This window comes from Sabethes cyaneus, chromosome 2, assembly GCF_943734655.1.
Source record: "Sabethes cyaneus chromosome 2, idSabCyanKW18_F2, whole genome shotgun sequence".
In the NCBI taxonomy this organism is placed as follows: domain Eukaryota; kingdom Metazoa; phylum Arthropoda; class Insecta; order Diptera; family Culicidae; genus Sabethes; species Sabethes cyaneus.
In genome coordinates, this window is record NC_071354.1 from 103,115,472 (window position 1) to 103,130,589 (window position 15,118).

Genomic DNA, 15,118 nt, shown 5'->3' on the forward strand with positions numbered 1-15,118 from the left:
ATAAATAGTATGAGCAAAAGTTTCGCGTACCCATAAATTATAACTGTGTGGCATATAAAGTTCATTGACTAGGCACATTGCAAAAATCTATGTGTGAGACACATATAAACTATACGAAAAGTGTTCTCAGTGTAGGGCTTTAACTAGCCGCCATTAGGCACGCGAAAAGGTCGATTCACGTCAAGTAAACATTTTCACCCTTGATTGTTATTGTAGAATTATCAAGCGTACGTGAGCGGAGTAACCAAAAGCCAATAAACATTGTCGAAAACTGTACCCACTAGCCACCATTAAGCGCGCGAAAAGGTGGATTCCAGGGGCTTGCGATGGGTGCCATGTTTTTGTTGCCAACATCTCAGCACATCTCGACAAAGGTTGGCAGCAAATCTACCTGTCAGACGGGCGCTATTTCTTGCATTTTTTTGAAATAGCGCCCTTCGTTAAGTGGACTGTCAAACACCGTTCGTTAAGATACGGATAGCACCCCGCTGGTGGATTCACAGATTAAATAGATCATTACACGGGAGCTCCTAACCACACTTTTTCGACAGCACTTGGTGGTTTGTTTACATGGTGTTAAAGTTTGAATTGAATTTTCTATCTTTGTCCGGCAGATAATGATCAAGAATTATAGTTTTTATTTATGAGAAAGCACCTTACATGCATTTTAAAGCAACTGATGCAGTAATCCTTCACGAAATTTTAAATCGAAACTGCTGGATGTAACAAAAAACATGTAAACAAACCACCAAGTGGTGTCATTTGACGGCAAAATGACGTCATCGCAAAATGATCTATTCCAGAAATTTTCTTGAAAATGCGTGATGCAAATTTTTTTTTATCTACCAATTTCGAGCAGTTTTTTCCGGTTTTCGAGTTGCATTTTTTTTAGAAAAATCTGGCATCTCTGTTAAAAATATCTGGCATCTCTGTGATTGACAACGGCATTACGTGGCGCTGAAAGTATTTTTGAAAATAAATTAAAATCGATTACCGCAAAATGAAGAAACATATTCTGCAATCTGTAATCGTTCTGCTACTAAGTAATATTCGTTTTAGTTTGGGTTATTTCATTACTGTTGATGCTCACTCAGAGGAATGTTTCTTCGACCGCGCAGAGGCAGGAACCAAATTAGGTAAAATGCATAATATAATGTTTACACGGTCTATCTGCAAATAAAATTGTAATTTCTCACAAAAATGCAGGTCTAATGTTTGAAACTATCGAGGGAGGTTTTCTGGATATTGAAGTTCGAATCATTGGACCGGACCAAAAAGTTATTTATCAGGGCGAAAAAGAATCTTCCGGAAAATATACTTTTTCTGCGTACGAAACCGGTGTCTACCATTACTGCTTTAGTAATAAAATGTCAACATTAACACCGAAGGTAAGTTAATCAATAATATAAATATTTATGAAGCAGTAATCATAAGAATTCGCTGTAGGTTGTCATGTTTTCCATGGAAATTGGAGAAACACCTAAAGGGACAATTGGAGCAGTAAATGAAGGTGAAGTAGGACACACTAAGTTGGAGGATATGATTAAGGAATTGTCGGGAACATTGACCAGTATTAAGCATGAACAGGACTATATGCACGTAAGATAACTTGGATTTGAGATGATACACATGATTGCATCGAAACTTATTTCAGGTCAGAGACCGAATCCATCGCACGATAAATGAAAGCACAAACTCACGAGTCGTATTGTGGTCTGTGTTCGAAGCCTTGGTTTTGGTGGTAATGACGATAGGGCAAGTGTATTACTTGAAGCGGTTTTTCGAAGTTAAGCGGGTTGTGTAGATCTTGATTAGAAGAGCGTGTTATAAATTTGTTCTGTGCTTTTTTGTGCTTAATGAAAATAAAACGGTACTGTCACGAAGAAAATAGTTCCGTTTCTCAATCCATCTGTAGCATATTAAGCGAGTGGAATCATTTGCAGAGCAAGATTAATAGACGAGGTTAAAGAATGCACTCCTCTGGCGACCAGCAATATTATATGATTATAGCAATCTCTTGTCATTTGACCTAACGGCATATTGTTAGACCGATTGTCCATTTCTGGAAAACTGAAAGTAAAGCTACTTGGCCAAAAAAACGTAAATCAGAATGTACAAACTCGGAGAAAACTACGACCACATCCGAGAAAGTAATTTCTAGAAAATGGACCGACAAACTACATAAAATTAGTTTTATTAGTGTAAATTTTAATCGATACCTAACATTAACGTCAAAATTTAATTCTTAACGATTGGGTAACCAAATTAGGTTTTACATTTTTAGAATGTTGCAAACCAGTCTATACCTACTTTCTAAAACTTTGGTTTTCTATAGAAAATATATTTTCGAGGAATGAATATTCATGGGATTTTAGTTTCTCTTTTTAGTTTTACAAAATTTTTTTAGTGCCTTTTCGTTACTATAAAAGTAGCATTAAAACCAAGCAAAACGGCTTGCATTTATTACTTTTATTATACTTATTCATATTTTATGTAGTGGTTTGAGTCCTAGAATATGGAAACACTTTCCCAAAACTCGTGAGGTTGCTTCACACAGCAGCACTCGGCCAGCATTGATTTTCACGATTTCGCCTGGAAGTGTTTGTTATTGTATAGTATTAAAATATAAATCAATTCTGCTCAGATTTTGAAATAGGTCTTAAGGACAAACGTATGCAAACCGCGTGAGTTATTCTCTGCTAGACTAGCATAGGGAAATAAACTCTCACGCGGTTTATCTACATTTGTCGACAGGACCTAGTCAAAACCTAGGCAAGAATTATTCGACTCATGTTTGATATACCTTGTTTATTCTTTTCAATGCAGTAGCAGGTGTCGTAAAACTCCGTAAATGTAGTGCAAACCTCATACACGAAATCACAAAGATGATGCAAGCACAAATTCCTTGAAATTAGCTTCATCACATCGGTAAACTTGAGTAGTACCTTAGCCAGCTTCCATTCTTTTTCATGGTCTAAGCTTAACTTCGTATTGGCAATCACTTTGTCAATGTTGTTCGCAAAATCTCCTCCACAATTACGAGCAATTGACCGAATACGGGTGTAAGCGTACAGTAGATAGACAGCCGTGTTGCCTTTGTCTTCCAGCATCTGAAATTCGACTGTTTTTCTTAAGATTGTTGAGCATGTTTGTAATTTACGTACCTTATCGAAAGAAAAAATATACTCATTATTTCTATTATGAGATAAATCGGCATATTTGATACAGCCATATGCCACTGATTCCTGTGCCGCTGTCAGTTCTTCCGCTGTAAGCACTTTGTCACGTTCTTTTTCCAACAATTTATTGAGCGATCGTTTCAGACCTTCATCTAACAATTCAGTTAATTTGATTGAATCTCCGGAACGTGTTTTAAACTTTTTGCCGTCCTCTCCCAGCACAACGCCAAAACCGACATGATCAACACGGTGGATGTTAGGATCGAGTATCTGAGCCCGACGAGCACAGGAAAAGATTATTTGGAAATGTGTAGCCTGTCCAGCATCCGTCACATAAATTAACCATTCGCCTTTTTCCTCTTGTAATCGTTGTTTGATTGCCGCCATATCAGAGGTGTCGTAGGTAAATCCACCATCTGATTTCACAATAGTAAGTGGGATTGATTCTCGATTTTCGCCCCACATAATTTTCCTACCTTCGTCCTCCTCTAGGAAGCCTTTAGCGGACAATTCTTTAACAATAACTTCCATCCGTTTCTGGTAAAAAGACTCCCCCCGCTCAATGATGGTTACATCCAAGCGATCATAAACGCGCTGAAATTCTTTGCGAGAAACATCGCAAATTAATGTCCATGCTTTCAGGGAATCGGAATCCCCACCTTGTAGCTTCACAACACAACTATAAGCACGTTTTTTGAATTCCTCATCTGAATCGAAACGTGCTTTACTTTCTTTGTAAAAAGCTTGCAAATCTCCAATGGGAGGAGAAACCCTTACGTAGTCTGGAAAGCGATCCTGTAGGTGCGCAATTAACATTCCAAACTGAGTGCCCCAATCCCCAACGTGATTTAAACGAAGAACGTTGTGACCGAGAAATTCTAGAAAACGACAGATCGATTCACCGATGATGGTAGATCGCAGGTGACCAACATGCATTTCCTTGGCAATGTTTGGTGCTGAAAAATCTACTATGACACGTTTCTTTTCGCATAATGGAGGTTTGACGCCATCCTTCAACATTGCCATTATTGCAGATGCGCTAAAAGTTTTGTCCAAAAACACGTTAACATATCCTGCGCCAGCAATTTCCACTTTACTAATCAGTGGCGATTTTGGTAATGCTGCCATTAACTGATTGGCAATGTCACGCGGATTTTTCGTAATACCTAATGCCTTAAGCTTCTGCACTAATTGCATTGCATTGTTACACTGATAGTCACCGAATTTGGGAGAACTTGAAACGGTAATCACCGTTGGCACTTCGGCACAAACTTGAGGAAATGCGTTAGCGATCGCTTCGGTAAAAAGTTCTGATAACGTTTCCAGTATCGATATTGGTCCTCCAGATTGCCGATTAGCCGATTTGCTTTGCTCAGTTGCGATTGCCTGAAAGCATGAACAATTAGAATTTGCTTTTTTCATAGAAGCAACATTCATACCCGGTTGAGAATTTCCAAACGATGTTTAAGTTTTATATTTTCCATTTGCAGCTTTCCCAGTTCCGGGTTCTCGTCTGCTAACCCAGTGTTACTACGAGCTGTCTCTATGGCTGTACGCAATCGTTGGATTTCATGCTCCTGTGGGAACAAATAATGAGGTTATAGTAATATTAACTAAACGTTCTAAAGGCTAGTTTCTCATTTAGTCTTACAATTTGTTTTATTCTTGTAGTTTCCGTTTGAATACTTGAAGCCATCGTGCTTTTTATAAATTGTAAACGAATTTTTCAATATAATTGAAAATTACGAAAACGTGAACGTGCTGATGTAAACAAAGTGAAAGTAGAATCACGAGAATCACGAATCACCGGTCACCAGAAATGCCAGGTTTTTATACAAATTGATTTAAAACCGGAACAAAAACTGCTCGAAATTTTAATAAAGTTATCGTTTTCTAAAAATTATCTGCGCCAATATCTGTAAATATTTATTGGAAATAACAAGAAAATTGAAGCATTTACCAAATGTACAAAAATCATAAAAACAACACGTAAATATCTGCATTTTATTAAAAACTTTACATGCGTTCAAAAGGTTCGAAAGTTTGCAATAGCACACAATGTAGTATATCTGGTACCACTGCTCTTTCCATAAGGAAACTGTAAATGCAAATAATCTCCGTAATCTCTGATGAAAATTGCAACATAAATATTACATAGCCACTCAGTACTGATCTCTGAAAGAAAATGTCAAGTTCGAAGCGTATATTCCACAAAATACAGGAATTAAACAAATGTAACGTTGATACTCGGTACATTATCAATCGGAATCCTCGCAATCTGGAACGATTACGTATTGCATACAGGGCTGATGGATACCATCTTGAAAAACCGGGACGAAGTTATTGGCACAAGTAATGTTTTGTATTATTTATATGTAATGTTCAAAGTGTATAATCATGACTTAAATTGTTACAGGCTAGAAATAATTCCAAGCAACAAGTATGTGACTGCGAAGCTAAATCATTTCCAGAACGGCACCGTGGTAGAAAGCAGTACTTCCGAATGGGCTATTAAGCAACATTTATTCAAGGGAAATGATACTTCAGCGTACATTAATCTAGCAAGGGTAATATTTCTTAGAACCTTTTGTCAGTGCACTTTTGGTTTCGTTGACCGTTGAGCTCATGAACGCCGTCACACGAAAATGAAACCGAAAGCATGGGCCTATTCTGCAAGGCTAGTGATGTGACAGGCCAAATTTCATTGCGCTACCATACAGAGCGAGAATTTAAGTTTTTGCTGCGAATGGCAGCAAATTAGAATTCGCCATGTCACATTACTCGCCTTGCAGTATAAGTCTCATTATATATCCTAGTTAAATAACACCGAAACCAAAAATCATATTGTATTTTTCATTACTTAGATTTTTGCGTCTCGCTGTATGGAAGCTGGGTTAACAGAGATGCGATGCGACTTGCAACCTAAACCGGATGGAAAAGTGGACAAGTTTCTCAAAGTTCTTATTGAATGCGGAATTAAGCTTGAAGAACCTGACCGAATTAAGCCTGTTCAGCCATGGGACATGAAACGGCCGGAGAAACCGTGGGAGGTTGCGGAATAGAAATATTAACTTGAGTTTTCTCTACAATTTATTAGTCATCCAGATTATTAAATAATAAATTTTACGCTTTGTTTATTACTTTACTGTTCGTACTTGTCCTTGATGTCGTCCCAGAGTTTCTGAAAAAAGTAAAATAGTTATTATGTAATTTAATAGCGAAAGCCAGCAACTTACTCCTTTATTGTAGGATCGGAAAAATACGTCGGTGCCCAAGTCGAAGGCGCGTTCAAAAAAGAATACGCTGAGAGCGATTCCCGCGAAATACGTGGATGATCGCTTTAAAATCAAGTTATTTAGAACCTTCATTTTTTCTCTCGAAATCGCAGTAATCTGGCCGAACACAAGCACTCAAACAGCGTTGAAAGAATTTGCTATAATACAGGATGACAGTTGTTGTCATCTGTCGACCAACATTTGAAAGGGGCGGATAAGCCAACTGTCAAACAGAACGAGTGAGAGTTCATTTTTTGCTGGAGCAGCATAGAAAAATGAACTCTCACTCGTTCTGTTTGACTTATACGCCCCTTTCAAATGTTAGTCCACATCTATGCAGAGATGCCATAATATTCGAAAAACATATTATGAAGATAGAATTAACAAAAGGGCGAATGTCGCAAGTGTAAACAAACCGAGTGAGAGTTGATTTACCTAACAGAGCTTGCTAAACCCTGTGTAAAAGGCTACAAAAACTTATCGTTTATCACTCAAACGTATGTTTTTTACCGGGGTATAACTGGGGGAAAACAAAAACAAACCTGTAAAATCAATGTAAAATCTAACAACAGCAACAACAAATCGCGCATCGATGTGGGCGTACGGTAAACGTCAGCAAGCTCAATTGAAGATAGAATTAACAAAAGGGCGAATGTCGCAAGCGTATGAAAACCGGGTGAGGGTTGATTTTCCTATGCTGGTTCAGCAAAAAATAACTCTCACTCGTTTTGTTTACGTTTGCGACATTCGCCCATTTGTTAATTCTATCTAGAATTGAGTTAAAATAGATCATTTTGCGATGACGTCATTTTGCCGTCAAATGACACCACTTGGTGGTTTGTTTACATGTTTTTTGTCACATCCAGCAGTTTCGATTTGAAATTTCGTGAAGGATTACTGCATCAGTTTCTGTAAAATGCATGTAAGGCACTTTCTCTTAAATAGAAACTATAAATTTCTATCATTATCTGCCGGACAAAGATAGAAAACTCAATTCAAAATTTAACACCATGTAAACAAACCACCAAGTGCTGTCAAAAAAGCGTGGTTAGGAGCTCCCGTGAAATGATCTATAGGTGATCTACACTCTTAAATGATTCTACCTGTAAATAGGGTTTAGTTAAAGTTATGTTGAAACTACTCAAAATGCCCTTAAAGTGTACAAGCTCAGATTTTGAGTACACTCAACCCCCGTTAATATGAAAAACAGCTCGTTCAGATTGGGCGAGTTCAATTTTAATCTGAATATTTGGTAACTCTATTCATTTTCACATACGCGCAAGACGCGCACCCTATGAAATTGTTGTTTTGATTTGACGAAAACAAACGTTTTGAAAACATTTCAAACATGCGCGAATTCTAAACGGTCGGTTTGTAGAAACCGAAATTGGCTCGGCAGTTTCGACTAAAATGGTCTATTTTGGGTGCTGGAGAGAGGTAAGTTGCATATGAGCTATATTGCCAACGCCGCTGAGCAAGAGGAAACGCATTAAGATTTTTTGCTTCTTTTTAATTTACCGGTCAACTTTAACGTCAATTGTGCGTGACGCTTGATCGGTTTTTAATGTGAACGCATTCATACCACCGGGGTACAGATTAAAAATGTTCAGATTAAAGAAGGTCATACCAACGGGGGTACACGGTATATAGTTTTTCCACGGGAATGACACTTCCAATACCAACCTATACAAAAAAACGTAGCCAACATAGAGCGGGCCCAAGCTGACAGCTTCATAGATGGGCTCAAGCTGACAACCGAGTCGGATGTATAAATTGTTAAATTTTGTTAGTTTTAGTTCGATTTTAGTCAACGTTTTAGCATCACATAGCCAATTTCAGGCAGACAATTAATGTGAAATACATGAAACTGTGAAAATGGTTAGATAAATTCGTTTTGTGAAATCGCTTTGCGTTTGCCGCCTTTTTCATGTGAGCAACGAAAATGTGACGTCATATCAGCCCCCTGAGTTTTTCAACCAAACAATTCTAGATAGAATTAACAAAAGGGCGAATGTCACAAATGTAAACAAAACGAGTGAGAGTTATTTTTTGCTGGACCAGCATAGGAAAAACAACCCTCACTCGGTTTGTTTACGCTTGCGACGATCACCAGTATAATCAACATATATAGAATGCCAGTGTCGCTGGTGTTTCATGGATATTTTGGTGGCAAACATGTTGCTGGTTCGTGTCTTGGATACGGGAACTACATTGTCAAATTGCCCAATAGAAAATTTTCCTCCCGACGAAATACCCCAAAACGACCAAATCGGGTGATTTATCCTACGTGATTTACGGAAAAGCAGAAGGATTTTTAATTGGGTTGCCTTTTTAGTTTGACAATCAGATTCCCGTTTCGAATCGATCACTCACACATATGCGCATACAGTGTAAATACGTAATTTTCAAATGTGTGATGTTTACCACGAGCACTGCAGCGACACTGGCATTCTATATATATTGATTCAACTCATTCACCCTTTTGTTAATTTTATCTTCAATTGGTAGTCTGAACTTAAAAGTGCGTTATTTGTCATAGAGAATAATTCAATTATCGGTAGCAAGTACCCAAAATTGGTTGAAATTTTTACCCAATATTTGAGTTTGTACACTTTAAGGGCATTTTGAGTAGTTTCAACCTAGCTTTACCTAAATCCGACCAGGTAGAATCATTTAAGAGCGTATACGCATTTGCTCGATTTTACCTTGGATTTTCCTCGACTGGACTGCTCGATTGGAATTCCATTGACAGATAATCGTTATTTCAATTTTGCCTCGTTTTCATTTCATACTCACTCTACATTTAGGCACCCGAGACTCGACGAAGGATGTAAACAATCAACCAACGAAGAACGAGCCTACCAACAATTTTAGTTAATCTAATAAAGAATCAATCAAAAGTAACTAAAGTATAATTTGCTAGTTACGAAAAGTATATACCTACATTGCCTACGCCATGGGTTCTAAAATAAAAAAAGGTACCTATATGATTAAGATTACTATGGTCATCGTTTTCAAATTATATTCTCTTTCATGCTTTTCAGAAACTTCCAGCTTTATGGAAAGTTTAGTTCAACCTAGAGACCAACAACGCTTTCAAGAAACAAAAGGACGTTCTACTGAGAAACTATCAATATCGAAGAAACCTAAATTAAAATCACCGAAACAAGCACCAAATAAACGCAAGAAATTATCCCGCAAAGAAATTTCCCAAATGGGCATCTATGCCTTACCGGAAGATACGATACGATACGATCAGATTGTCCCGTTGAACAAGCTTTGGCGGGGTTACATAGCTAGGTTTCTAGATAAAGAAAAATTACCAAATGCGACCGACGCACAGTATAATCAGTTCACGTAAGTTCATGTTAAGTAGGTATCTGCTTTAAGGTAATATTATTTTGTAATTTTCTCTTTAGAATGGATATACTGAAAGCCGATTTTCATGGGGCAAAAATGACAGTAGTCCGAGCAAAAAATCCTAGTCTGGTAGGGATAAAAGGCATAGTAGTACTAGAAACAAAAGGCACGTTCAAATTCATCTCCAAAGATAACAAGTTAAGAAGTAAGTTCAAGGTAAATCTTTGTAGGTTACATAATAATTATTCATATTTTAGCAATTCCCAAGTACGATTCAGTGTTCAAAATTCATTGGAACGACGTAGACCTTACTGTATTTGGAAAACATTTAAACTATAGGCCGGCTGAAAGATCTGTTAAGAAAATCAAAACGTTTTTGGAAAGTGATCTGTAATGAAGAACCTGTTAAAATTTCTTATTGCTAAAGTTTCTAAAAAGCAAATTAGAATAATTGCCAGATTTATAGGCTAACAAAAACCAACAGCGAACTAGCACGACTCAATTCACAATTAAAGTTTTGTCGTATTAATGAATTGAAACAAATATGTACTCTTTAATGTCAAATAATAAAAGAAAAAGAAAGGTACTACCGTGGAAGCACCATATTCAAAACGGTGCCTAATTTTGAACAGTTGCAAATTTTTCATAGATAATTACAAAACTCTGGCTATTTAAACCATTTTAATAATATGAAATCATCAGATGTAGTGATTAAATTCTTTAAATAGCTAGAATTTTGTCACTATTTATAAAAAAAATTGCAACTGTTCCGAATTAGGCTCTGTTTTGAATATGGTGCTTGCACGGTACCAAGTTCAATTAAAAATGAGCTTGATTGGCTAATTTTGCTGTGATTTTCGACTCCAGCGTCAATTTGACAGTCAATCTATGAGAAATCTTTCAGAACGCTGATGGACGCGTTGACGCAGCATCCTGTTTGGCCAAACAATTTAAAAAGTGGTGTTGATTATGTTTCGACCTACTCTCTTTTATTCGGCCAGCATCAGATACTATTTGTTAACAGAAATAAAACCATTTCCAATTTACACATTTTAACAGACAAAATGACAAAACTTACAAGAGAATAATCTTATCACTAACATAAAACAATACTTCTGTCGTCCGTTGTAGTTTTTTCTACGACGCTAAGTGCGTCCGTCTACGTCGTTGTCTTTGGTCTGTTCTTATACATCCCAGCAACTAAGATAATTCTTCCAAGAAAATAATCGCCCGTCTGATTGTTATGTATCGATGTCCGCCGGTCCGGTAGAACAAATGGATGAAATCCGAGATCTCCATTGCCCACGGTTATCCGCCATGACTTTCACCTGTCGCTGGAACAGGTTCTCTTCAACATCCCGGATGGTTAGCAGCGTCAACAGCGTTGGCTAAGATGCGTCGTCATGAGCCTCTGGGTCTGCCTCTACTACGCTGCCCTTGCGGGTTCCAGTCGAGTGCTTCTCTGCAGATCTCGTTCGCTCCTTTCCTTAAGGTCTGTCCAATCCACTGTCAGTGTTCACTACCAGAGACCTAGTCCTTGCTACATTGACTGTACTGTAAGACCTGTTGCCTGGGAGCTTTCGAAAAGGTTATCTAACTTGCTCTGCATATCGATTTGGTGTTGTGCGAGCAAGACAATGTTGTCGGCTAGGTCATGGTCATTTAGCTGCTCCATTGTTAAAGGATTCATAGGCAATCCTTGATTTGATATTCAGTCAATCGCTCCAACTAATATCTCATCCATAACTATGCGAAAACGGTTATAAACTGCAGCCATGTCTCATACCAGCAGCAACCCTTATAAGGTCGGAAAAGACGCCATTGTTCAACGCCTTGCGCGAGAATGCTTCTTACTGAGCCTCGATGAGAGGTCTAATTATCCTCTACGCCTGCTAGCGCCCCAGATGTTTTCGTGGTTAATTAATCAAACGCCTCTCCAAAGTCAAAGAACATCAGCAGAAGAGATTCTTGAAATGCGTTGATCTGCTCCGATATAATGCGGAGCGTTGTGATATGGTCTCCATATGAATGGTCAGCACGCAATACAAATTGCAGCCGCCGGAGAGTAGCGTCGATCTTCTTCTGAATCCAGTAGAGGATTACCTTACAGAGTACCTTAAGAGTAATACAGAGCAACGTGATGCCACGCCAGTTACCGCATTCAGTTTGGTGTCCTTGTTAGGGACTTTGACCAATATGCATCTAGTTCGCCGGAATAGTTGCGGGTTCCCATATATTGTTGAATAGCTGATGCATCATCTGGGTTGACAAAGATAGGTCAGCTGAAATGTAGTCAATCCTTGGTGCTCTGTTGGATTTCATACTTTTGATGGCTGCTTCTGTTTCATTCAGTGATGGTACCTCAGAATTGATGCGATTTATGCGACGAACTACTCGCGTTATGCGCTTCTGATCCTGTTGATCTCTGACATATAGGGCTCAAAAGAGTTGTTCAAAATGTTCAGTCCATCGGTTAAGCTGTTCTGTATAGTCAGCCAGTAACTGACCAGCTCTTTCCTTCAGCGGCATCTTGGCACCACAAAGATGGCAAGAAATATCGTAATCACCTTGTTATCGCTGAGATACGCGTCCAACGTGTCCAACGATGGAAGAAGAAAGTAAGGTGTTTTTACGATGTTCACAGTTTGGAGAATGCTGAGGTGAAAAGAAGGGCTTTTGTCGAATAACTTAAATCCCGAGTCTCGGAGCTGCCGTCTGGTGAAACCAAGGGTAAGTCACTTAGAACACTCTATGCACCTTATTCGTGTCATTTTTGTTCATTGCGTGGCCAATTGTGTCGGCAAGACGCCGATCACGTCAAACTTGTGTACATTTGTTTATTTTGACAATGTCAAAATTTTGCAGAGCTGCTGGATTCCAATATTATAGAGTTTGGATTTGGCACTTGGGAGCCACAGAGTGCTATAAATTGTGCAATGAATGTACCGCAATTATTATTAACGAGCTGAACTGTGTAAAATATGGTTTCCTAGACGGTGCCTAGCACAATGTTCTCAGCGTCTCAGCTACATTCCCTTTGGGTAGAACTGTCGAAGGGAAATGCAACGACATCAAGAAAGCTTTTCTTACGACCGGTGATGAAACCCTCGGCAAAGTGTACTGTGGGTGAAGGGTGTGGTTTTCGGATGGAACTTGGAGGAACCCAACAAACATTTTTTTATGAATGGCTTATTCAACCGTTGTATAGCTAACTACCGGGTAAGAAGCGCTTGATGAGCCGTTATTCAACAGAAATGTTAGTTGGGAAGATTGTCGAGCGGAGAGAGGGAAGCCGGTATTGAGCGAGTGCGAACCAGATCGGCAAAGACAGCTACCCGTCAACGGTATTAACGTATGTATTAAAAAATGGACTTTTTTCGCATGGTGATAAAAAAACTAAGACAGCTGATTGAGCTTGATAAATTTTCCATGGAATTACCTTAGCTTACTTCCGGCAGTCTACCGGAACATTCGCCATGGTGGACGCCTGTTATACTGGCATGTTTTTCAGTTCTTTCTTCTTTTTATTTATCAATTCTTCTTTAGTTTTAGCGACCAAATTGTTGGAGTAGATCTTACGCTTTAGGTTTGCCCAGAAATTCTCGATGGGACGCAGGTGGGGGACGTTGGCCGGGTTCGCCGACTTCGATATTCAGCCGCTCCATCTCCCCCAACGATCTCTTCGAGTAGTGGGCCCACGCCAGATCCGGCCAGAACACCGCGTCTTCACCCTTATGGTATTTCTTGATGAACGACGCAACTTCCGGCAGGCACTTCGTACTATAAATTTCCCCGTTTACGACCAGCTGGAGCAAAAGAAGAGCGGCTTTGACATCCCCTTCGATTGTCAGCCACTGCAGCACCTTCTTGGGGAACCTGGTGTGTGAAGTAAACTTCACCGCGAAGCTCACTTCCTTCGTGGGGGAAGTAAAATACGAAGTGCCGTGCCAGTCGTTGCCATCCAGGGTGAGATAGGTCTCGTCGTCCATTACCACCGCCACGTCACGATTCGCCAGGAAAAACGTCGACCATCTTATTCAGCCGGTGTGACGCCTGCAGCTCCGAGATCAATAGACGGGACTGCCGCTTCCTCACATGTATGTTCATGCTCGCCAGATACTTTTTCACTGTTTGGCCGGTTGCATTGACTTCCCGGCCAAGCGCACGCGGCGATGTTGCCACTTTTGCCACGGTCTTCCTCTTCAGCATCCTTTGGAGCTTCTTGTCGCTCAGGATCATCGGTCGTCCAGAACCGGGCTCTCTTTCGATGCTCTGATTGTCGTCCAATAGTGCCAAAATTTTATAGATGCCGGAACGGGCGTATCCGGCGTCCACAAAGTGCCGCATGATGTCCGCTTTCGTCGCGGCGGGGTACCGTTTTTTTGAACGCACACACTTCTGAACGGAGTAGCTTCATTGTTTTCGCCATCACTGTTAGAGTTCAACTAAAAGAGCTGTAGAATTTTTTTGCAAGTAACCTTCCATGGGAAATTTATCAAACTAAATTAGCTCTTAGTTTTTTTTATCACCTTTCCAAAAGTCAATTTTTTTAAAATGCATGCGTGCATTTTTACTGTAATGTGAGTAAAGAGAAACGATACACACTGTTCGGACTAGTTTGAACAAACGAAACTAATTCCTTGGAATCAGCTTTATTTTCTGGCAGATCAAAGCTAGAATTATATTGTTTTGATAAGATTTGCATTGCTTAGACTAGCCCTACTCTAACTTACATTTTTAGTTTCTTTTTCCCTCCAGCAGATCGGCCACGTTCTTCTCTAGCAACTGTCTTCGATCAATAAGAAATTGATTCACCCTAGCGCAAATGTAGGATTAAGAACTTTGTAAATAATTGTACATAATTCTTTTAGCTTTTCACTTACCTTTTAGCGTTTTCAATAATTTTTCACACTAGCTTTAATCAATTTTTCCCTGCCTTGTTCTCGATCCTAACTGTAAGTTTTAATGTGTTTATTTATTTAGGTTAACAAATTTTATCTTGTTTTTAGGTAGCATAATAAGTTTTAAATCAATTCACACTTTACTCACAGTGATTAAGTTTCGTATCCTAAATACACGAATCAAATACACGATAGTTTTTGGTGCAAATTAGGCTTAATTAAATTTGTTTAATAAATCTGACTCCCTATTACAAATAGCACAATAATTTCCTTTTATTCTGACTACTATTTACTTCTTATTTTTTGTTGTTTTCGTCCGTTCCGTCACTCACTCGTCAATATTTGTTGTTGTTTTACACCGCACGTCAAAATACAACCTGAAGTTGACCGTGGTCGCTAAAGG

General features: G+C 39.0%; 4 protein-coding genes across 4 annotated transcripts; 3 read left to right on the forward strand and 1 right to left on the reverse strand.

The window, feature by feature from the left end:
* Positions 1–940: 940 nt before the first annotated feature.
* LOC128738709 (transmembrane emp24 domain-containing protein 2) lies at positions 941–2,325 on the forward strand. The gene is made up of 4 exons (XM_053834034.1): positions 941–1,136; positions 1,207–1,388; positions 1,447–1,599; positions 1,655–2,325. Exons 1-4 carry the CDS (start codon positions 1,001–1,003, stop codon positions 1,802–1,804), a joined length of 621 nt encoding a protein of 206 aa, XP_053690009.1. The 5' UTR covers positions 941–1,000; the 3' UTR covers positions 1,805–2,325.
* A 19-nt stretch (positions 2,326–2,344) lies between these two features.
* On the reverse strand, positions 2,345–4,940 carry LOC128738708 (probable arginine--tRNA ligase, cytoplasmic). Its single transcript, XM_053834033.1, has 5 exons — positions 4,831–4,940; positions 4,619–4,756; positions 3,165–4,565; positions 2,804–3,110; positions 2,345–2,592 (listed from the first exon to the last, which is right to left on the reverse strand). The coding sequence occupies exons 1-5, from the start codon at positions 4,873–4,875 to the stop codon at positions 2,483–2,485; spliced, it is 2,001 nt and encodes a 666-aa protein (XP_053690008.1). The 5' UTR covers positions 4,876–4,940; the 3' UTR covers positions 2,345–2,482.
* Positions 4,941–5,293: 353 nt separating this feature from the next.
* On the forward strand, positions 5,294–6,305 carry LOC128737157 (39S ribosomal protein L18, mitochondrial). Its single transcript, XM_053831728.1, has 3 exons — positions 5,294–5,531; positions 5,596–5,746; positions 6,044–6,305. The coding sequence occupies exons 1-3, from the start codon at positions 5,365–5,367 to the stop codon at positions 6,239–6,241; spliced, it is 516 nt and encodes a 171-aa protein (XP_053687703.1). The 5' UTR covers positions 5,294–5,364; the 3' UTR covers positions 6,242–6,305.
* A 3,012-nt stretch (positions 6,306–9,317) lies between these two features.
* Positions 9,318–10,494, forward strand: LOC128737618 (ribonuclease P protein subunit p29). The gene is made up of 4 exons (XM_053832294.1): positions 9,318–9,432; positions 9,499–9,811; positions 9,874–10,019; positions 10,072–10,494. Exons 1-4 carry the CDS (start codon positions 9,411–9,413, stop codon positions 10,206–10,208), a joined length of 618 nt encoding a protein of 205 aa, XP_053688269.1. The 5' UTR covers positions 9,318–9,410; the 3' UTR covers positions 10,209–10,494.
* The last annotated feature ends 4,624 nt before the right edge of the window (positions 10,495–15,118 follow it).